Raw genomic sequence first — 8,190 nt, 5'->3', positions numbered from 1 at the left:
AGACTCCATGTCTCCAGTTCACAATGAAAGATTTCCTTTAAAATTTTGAACAATAACTTCAGCAGTGTTTTTTTCTCACTCCCACCAGAGAAAAGAAATGACAGTAACATCGTGGTAAAATGGTTCAAGACAACTTTAAAATTAGCATGTTTATTTAAAAACGTACTTACAAGATTCACATTTATTTGTACAGTCATATTATGTTACAGTACAAAATATGAAACTACATTGTTTGTACTATGTTAGTCCTAAAACTACTGCACTGCTACAGTGCTATAATTATAATTCTCACTAGCATTCTATATTTTCAGTCTATTCGGTAAAATATAACATTTTATTTCAATTCCCGTAAATACAAAAAGGAAAATTCCCCCAATCAGTTATGATAATACAATATATGATACAAGTATGACTAAGAAGCCATGAAGTGATGTCAGATACACAAGGAGACTTGTAGCCCACTTTTTAGTGGTAACAAATGGTTATCCTGTACTCTCACTGATTTTGCCATCATATACATTTACACAAAACTCATCCTTACATGCAGACTTAAACATTTATTTTGAAACTTTTGGAGGAACCTGTGTGTCTGTCTCTACCGTTACCATATTTAAATGAAATGAAAATGCCATTAACTTCTATTATGAACTTGTGACATTTTTTCTGAACGATGCTGACTGAACAACTGCTGATACATTTCAGCCAACTACTGTATTTACATTGTCTATGAAATGCAGAGCTGAACAATATATGCCAACATATTAATGGATTTCAGTTTGAATAGAGCAAATTACTTTTGTCCCTGAAAAAATGCCCTTGTCCCCTCTAAAACGTCTAAGTAATCCAATAAATGCCAAACTACTTTTTAATTTAATTTTCTTTATCTTTCTTTCCTGAAATGTACAGGTGCTGCCAAACCCAACTCCTGAGTCCTCCATAAATGTTATGTATTAAAGTAGATGATGTGATGTTTGTTGTATCTTTCCCTGTAGTGATCTCTGGGATGGAGGAAGGGTTGCAGCAAGTCAATAATGGAACCAAAACCCACATGTCTCTCCGATACACTTCACCGCTGGGGCCTCATACGTTGGAGTCTCTCTCTAAAACAGGAAAGTAGCCGTTTTTAGTCATGGTGGCATCTCCCTCAGGGGCAAAGATGGCCAGTAACCTCTCCTGCTCCCTCTTGGTTTTGGGTAAATCATCAGATGGTGTGATGAGCAGCTGGATGCGCTGTAGAAAAATAATGGGGTGTAGTTATTTATTAAGTCAAGACCAGGTTCAGAGGGGCTACAGACCAAGTCACTCAGAGTAAGACCAGAGGAAATTAAGTTTGATACAAGATCAAGATATGTCACAGTTAAGAAGCGCCATGGGTCTCTCTCTCTTTCCGGATTAACATTACCTCTCGGAGTGTCCCCTGGGTAGTGCTGATCTTGTACACCATCCACAGTGGGATGCAGACCATGGAGGAGAGAGCGAGCAGCCAGCCGATGACATAGCCCCACCACGGGTACACATACTCATTGTTGTACTTCAGAGGCGTGTATTTGATGAGGGAGAAGGCAAAGGTACCCTGCAGAAACAAGTGGACAATTATTACTATTGGTGAGGAACCGGCAAATGATTTCTTTTCTTTTCTGCAAGAGGAGAGGGGCGAAGGCCTTGGGTGTGGTCGGCCTCTGTCATCTTTTGGAAAACCTTGGCTTACAACTTCATTAGTTTGTTGATACTCACAATGCATGTGGCCGGGGTGAAGAACAACCAACAGTACTTGATGTAAGGTCCCGGGCGGTAGCCAATCATGTCCTCAATGTTGTCATAAAAGCGATCTGCACCTGCAAAAACACAGTAAAGATGTTTTTTTTAACATGCGTGCACCTTAAAACCCACAGCTGAATGTCAACAAATACTCTACGCTAATAATAATAATAATAAAAATAAATAAATAAACAGTCTGGATACCAGCTTACCATAGACCCATGCAATGCAGACAGTCTCGAAGATGGACATGAAGAGAAGACACATGCCACTGGCTGCATAGTAATCAAAGAGCTGGAAGACATACATGCCCCCCTACAGAGGGGGAGAGAGATAGAGAGATAGTATTTAGTCATAAATAACCTGCATCACTTAATCTATTTGTTTTCACACAAAACTGACTGACATTTCATTGAATGGTCTAATGAACTAAATTGAAATTTAGCCCAGTTTACGCTCTGCGAGTTGAACATCTAATTCCTGGAACATACACGAACCACAGGGAAATAGAAAAGACAGAATTATATATTTATATATATATTACATATAGAGGAAATAAAGTGAAATCCATTGTTTATGTGTAGATAGTACAAAAAGTGATGAAGTTATGGGACTTTTTTTGTTTTTTCTGACTGCAAGAGTAAAAAAAAAAAAAAAAAAAAAAAAAAAAATCTGAAAATCTTCAACTTGACTTGTATGAGTATGACTTGGCAGAAAAAAAATCTATTCTATCATCTATGGTTCATGGATATATCCAGCATAAACTGAAATGTCTCAGCTGTTTATATTCATATATTGCTGCCACAGACTCACTCGAGACACTGACAGAGGGCGGCTGATAAAGTGTGTGTGTGTGTGTATGTGTGTTTTAGCACAAACTAAATCTAGATGACATGTTAACATAAGTATTTTGAATGTGGCATCTTTTTTGCAGTACTTAAAAATACCAATTCTACAAGCTTATTATGGAGAGTTTTTAACGGAACTGAAGCTCAAAATGTCGAGACTTCAGACAGGATTTATGACTAAGGGCGCTGCATAACAACGCTTGAGACTTACCTGAGACGTGTTGCACAAAACCTTTGACTTGCTTGTACTTACAAAATGATGACTTGTTGACACCTCTGCAGAGCATTCATGTTTCCAGCTGTGCAGAGGTGAAACCATGTCAACCATGTTGGACTCCGTAAGAATTTATTTCAACATAAAAAAAAAACATCCTGACCTGGTTTATCCCCCTCCTCGAGCAACAGCCTGATTTGGAGTGTGTATATGTGTGTGTAACATATTGCATTCGCCTCAGAGGAGATATTTAATAGCATATTATCTCAATGCTGTTTTGGAAGCAATTTCATCACGTTAGGAAACATATCATGAGTTAAAACACCTTAGGTATTAAAAATGAAACATTTTCAAAAACTGAATATGGAAAACTTTTACTATGAAAATACCGTTATCGCCCGGGAAACCTCAGTGAGTTTATGCTTGCAGATCTTTGTCTCTGTGCATGCATCTGTGTGTGTACAGCCTGCATCTGTGTGCGTGGTCCCAGAGTGTGACCCCTACCTCCATCAGCATGATGAGGCCCATGAGGAAGGAGAAGAGGGAGGCACCTAACAGGAAGAGCTCCCTGCGGTTTTTACGGCGGAACACGGCGGGGTACATGTCGACTATCGCCGTCACAAGGCTCTCGACGCACACAAACTGATGGGAAGGAGCACAGAGGGAAGAAGGGAAAGAGGACAGGTAGACACGGTTTTTGTTCAGTGATCCTTATTGCTGTGGGAAATGAAAAGTTCTGAAAGGACCATTCTTTAACTAAAAGTAGTGCAGGACTTTCTACCTGACTGTCCAGCCCCAGAAAAACAATCATGATGAAGAAGAGGGCGGCCCACAGAGGAGAGAAGGGCATCATGGACACAGCACGGGGGTAAGCTATGAAGGCAAGGCCGGGACCTACAGAGAAAAACAACTTAAACTGAAAACTTAAACTAATAAAAAAGAAAGAAAGAAATCCTGGCACTAAGGATAAAAACAGATTATTGTTTGTATTCCTTAGTTTATGCAAACCTCACCAGATTCTGCTACTTCTGAGATGGGAACATTCTGTTCATAAGACATGAAGCCCAGGATAGAGAAGATTGCAAAGCCTGCCACAAAACTAGTGCCGCTGTTCAAGAAGCACAGTGACAGGCAATCTCTGCAACAGACAGCAGGTTTTTATTATAGCAGTGCAACAAATATACTGTAACTCGTAGAAAATGTAATTGGGAATTTGATATTTTCAGTATAATTCTGCAGCAGATTGAGAAATGTTGTGCAAAGATTTTACATAATCTTAAAAAGAACCTCCTGCTTATTAGACACTGCTTACATACTTGTAACAGTTATTGTTGTATTTGTTGTAGCTGCCCAGAGCCGTCAGCGACCCTAAACAGATGGCGTAGGAGAAGAAGATCTGGGTGCCAGCGTCCATCCACACCTAAGACACACAGGAGAAAAAAAAAAATGTAAAAAGATTTCTTTAATTTAAAAAAAAAAAAAAAGCTACTGAAATTTAAAGTGGTGCAAAATGCATATCCAGCATAGGAGCGCGCACACACTTAGGCTGATGTATATATGCAAACGTGCCATCCAGTGTTTAGACAATCCAAAGGAATTCACATGCTAAGTTTCTGCATGCACAATCATTGACCAATGCAGTTGCACAATAGTAAAACTGTTAAAAAATCTGTCATTGGTCTTGTTCGTCTTAACACTGATTAACAAACCAAGATTATATGGATATAGAGAGTGCAGGATCTGTGACGGAGAGCTGAATCAGATATTTTTCTTTAGTGACAGGTCATCTTAAAACACATCCCTTATCATATCAGAATAAATGGCTGAATTACAAACGAAGACAGGGCTGAGCCAGATGGAGACGACAAAATAATAACAGAACTTGACAACGAGAGAATTATGGACATGGAGACTCTGACAGAGCCTTTCTGATTGGACCTTTGCTACTCTGAGCTGAGGAGAGCCAGTTAAAACTCCTCTCCCATCGAGAAGAGGCCTGGTTAATAGTCTGTCTGCTCTACAGTCCTGGTAGAGCTCGTGTTTATAGTCTCAGCGGTGTCCTGCCCCGGACTCGATCCCTGCACTCCCTGCCTCTTTCATGGAGAGCAGATGTACCCAGCAGTAACTAGGCTCCCCTAGCAGAGAACCATGGGATACCTGCACCTGGTGTGCCCTCGCCCACGGGGAGCAGAACACAGAAAAAGGCCCTCATTGGGATTTTTGTGGTTGGAGGGGTTAGGGTTAGGTAGCTAAACACATACCAGATACATGCAGCAGTGTTCAGCAAAAAATTTCTTGTGCGTGCGAGATCTTGCTACCTGTGGGTCCGCCAGTCGTCCCAGGTCAGGGTAAAGGTAGAACTTGATGCCAATTGCAGCACCAGGCAGCGTGAGCCCTCTGATCAGCAGCACAATCAGCATCACATAGGGGAAGGTCGCAGTGAAGTAGACCACCTATACAGACAAACACACACACACACATAGTGATGTTAAATATGCAAACAAGAATCATGCCAATAAGAAAAAATAAACACCAGATGTCATCCTAATTTGACCTAGATCTGTTATAATAGATAAAGAAAGGGTCACCTGGTATTTTCTCTTGTGTTCTCACTGAGGTGCAGATTAGGATAAGACTCTGAATCACCTCTCACCCACCTTTCCTGTGGATTTCACCCCTTTCCAGATGCAGAAGTAGCACATGACCCAGGCGATGAACAGACACAGGGCCAGGTCCCAGTTCAGAGAGCCCATTTGGTCAATGCCTGGGGAAATTCTCAGCGCTCTTCTCCTGGAGAGGCAATAAAGAAACACAAGGTTGACACATTATTGTTGGGATTATATGAGTAATGCATCATCATCAGGAGGAAGTTGGGTCGTCTGAAAACTCACTCCCAGAACTCGATGACAGGAGAGGTGACATTCAGGTTGATTGTTTGGTTGACTGAGGTGTTTCTCCTCTCAAACTCCACACAGTTTTCTGGGGGGGGGACACACAAAATGGAGAGATTCTTAAACATATCAAAGACATCAGTGGGAGCCTCTGCTGTATTTTAATGCACACTTGTTACCTGTGTTCCATGTGTTGTTGCAGGATGACCAGGCCAGGTCCCAAGAGAAGGAGAAAGACAGGTAGAAAATCCCCCAGGCCAGAACGATGATGTAGTAGAAGTTCAACAGAGTCACTATCACCTGGGTACCATAGCCGAGACCTGCAGAAATTATATTTTTGTAGTACACGGAGCATGCCACAAATGATAACAATAATTGTGAAATGTGAAAATCATCCAGTGAATTTTGCAAAACCCAACGAGCAAGAGCCTCAGACTGAAAGACATTTTCTCTTTGTGGTCATTTTTGCATCTTTTTGTCTCTTCATAGTCGTTTTGAGTCTCTGTTTTTGTGGTGATTATTATAACAGTGACTTCAAACAGAGGATCCAGTACAGGGGCCCCCCTCTGACCTCTTGGGCCCCTGGGCCCTGTGTCCAATAGGCTCATTCATTAACACACCTGTGGCTTAAGGTGATAAACCTGTCCTCCTTACCTTCAAACAGGGGACTGATTTTTCTCCAGCAGGTAATGCCTCCCTGGCTGGTGTACTGGCCCAGCGCCGTCTCCAGGAAGAAGACTGGAACGCCACAGGTGAAAAGGAAGATCAGGTAGGGGATGAGGAATGCACCTGAGTTGAGAAAGAGCAAAGGATTCTGGGTTAGAGCGGTCCAAGGCAGGTAAACACCATTCCTGTGTGAACAGACACATACATCCATTCATTCTAAGAGATTTTAAGAGTTTCCAATCCACCTGACTGCCGTGTCTTTGGACTTTCGGGGGGGGAAATCAGAGCATCAACAGGAAATCAGTGAGGACACTGAGTCAGAGCTAAAATCTTAACAAACCAGGGTCATCCCGACGTCCCGTCGGGTGGCCGAGGATGTTTGCCGTGCTCAGATTTCCGCCTCTCCGCAGGGACAGCTGCTGTGAGCAAGGAGCAACAACAGCTGTTTGACCCCGCTCAGCCCTGAACCCTGACCCCTGCCACCCGCATGGAGGGAGAGAGAGGGGCGTCCAATTTAGCCGCCACACAGGCATGTCCAAAAGCAAATAAGACACACACACACACACACACACAAACACAATCTGTTTTTATTTCCTTCACCTGAGATCTCCATCTGAGACTTAAGCTAAGCGTGACTTTTGATGTGCTCAGGTGTTCTGCCATGCCCTGTGTGAGGGCTTTTGAATATGTTCTCCCCAGTCTTATGTCAGCTGTACTCATGGTTGCATGGTTGAGTCTAACATATCTGTATACACCTCCATATGTAAAAGTTTCGGGTGAAGCTTCTGCCACTGTTGACCCGCCTGTATGCAGGGACACACAAACCGACCCAAGTTCATCACACACTCACCTCCTCCGTTCTTGTAGCACAGGTAAGGGAAGCGCCACATGTTGCCCAGGCCGATGATGGAGCCGGCGACTGACAGGATAAACTCGATCTTGTTGCTCCACTGGCCCCGCTCCTCCATCTTCTCCTCCAAGGGGGGCAGCGGGTCCTTGGCTCGGCTGACGCCATTGGGGAGGCCTGCTTTTGCAGCGTCTCCTACATCGCAGACACAGAGGAATGGGAACGTTGCAGCAGGTTATAGAAGCAGGTTGATGTTCCCTGTTTCTCAATATCAGTCAAGAAAGCCTTCAAGAGGCAGCAAAGACACCAAAGAAACTGAATGTGAAACTAAAACTCTGTGAATATAAAGCTCTTTTCATTTTTTTCAAACTAAAGATTTGCCAGAAAATAAGCTCAATTCTGAGCTTTGTGTACATTATGAATAGCAGCCGATTCAGTTAAGTAGAATGCAATCCTTGTGAGTTAAAAAAAAATAAAAAAATAAAAAAATACAGCAATCACATTATCAAAAGAAATAAAGAAAAAAAATATTTCAATGATTTTAAAACTCTGAAATCTGTCCATGCTTGACTTACCTTTCATTACAGCGCTGCGTGTAACTCTCGTTTCAAGAGCGAAGCCGTGTCAGGAGATTTATGTGTGAAAATGCTCAAGTTTTAGTATTTAACATGACAGGAGAGGGGCGGGGGTTTGTAATGCTAAACTAGGCCAGCCTCCGCTTTCTTTCCCTATGTCTGCCCCCCCTTCAGAGCAAAGTACATCATCTACATCATTCCATGGTTAAAATAAGGTCTCTGCTAAAGACACTGTATAATAAAAAAAACAAAAACAAAAAAACAGGATCATGTACACCAAGTGTGCTTTTTGGAAATTGTTCCAAAAAGCACACAAAGATATGTCTTTTTTTTTCTTTTTAAATCAAAAATGCTTATAGCAAGGGTTTGAATTTAGGATTCATGTATTTGT

General features: G+C 42.0%; 1 protein-coding gene across 1 annotated transcript; it reads right to left on the bottom strand.

Moving 5' to 3' along the window:
- Nucleotides 1-115: 115 nt before the first annotated feature.
- LOC111651998 (sodium- and chloride-dependent GABA transporter 2-like) lies at nucleotides 116-7,840 on the bottom strand. The gene is made up of 15 exons (XM_023402080.2): nucleotides 7,800-7,840; nucleotides 7,228-7,419; nucleotides 6,366-6,500; nucleotides 5,891-6,031; nucleotides 5,712-5,799; nucleotides 5,478-5,610; nucleotides 5,139-5,273; nucleotides 4,137-4,240; nucleotides 3,834-3,958; nucleotides 3,602-3,714; nucleotides 3,325-3,462; nucleotides 1,971-2,073; nucleotides 1,735-1,835; nucleotides 1,403-1,573; nucleotides 116-1,230 (listed from the first exon to the last, which is right to left on the bottom strand). The coding sequence occupies exons 1-15, from the start codon at nucleotides 7,804-7,806 to the stop codon at nucleotides 1,081-1,083; spliced, it is 1,836 nt and encodes a 611-aa protein (XP_023257848.1). The 5' UTR covers nucleotides 7,807-7,840; the 3' UTR covers nucleotides 116-1,080.
- Nucleotides 7,841-8,190: the final 350 nt, after the last annotated feature.

The sequence above is a fragment of the Seriola lalandi genome, unplaced genomic scaffold (genome assembly GCF_002814215.2).
Source record: "Seriola lalandi dorsalis isolate HSWRI2012SDOR001 ecotype SW California unplaced genomic scaffold, Sedor1 jcf7180002053896, whole genome shotgun sequence".
NCBI classification, from domain to species: Eukaryota; Metazoa; Chordata; class Actinopteri; order Carangiformes; family Carangidae; genus Seriola; species Seriola lalandi.
This window is presented reverse-complemented; position numbering and strand designations above follow the sequence as displayed.

Bases quoted from the DNA above. Each gene is read 5' to 3' on its own strand.
- LOC111651998 (XM_023402080.2), bottom strand. The intron at 4,241-5,138 runs GTAGCAAGATCT...TGTGTGTCTTAG, and splicing joins GACGACTGGCGGACCCACAG to GTGTGGATGGACGCTGGCAC. The intron at 1,231-1,402 runs GTAATGTTAATC...ATTTTTCTACAG, and splicing joins CCCAGGGGACACTCCGAGAG to CGCATCCAGCTGCTCATCAC.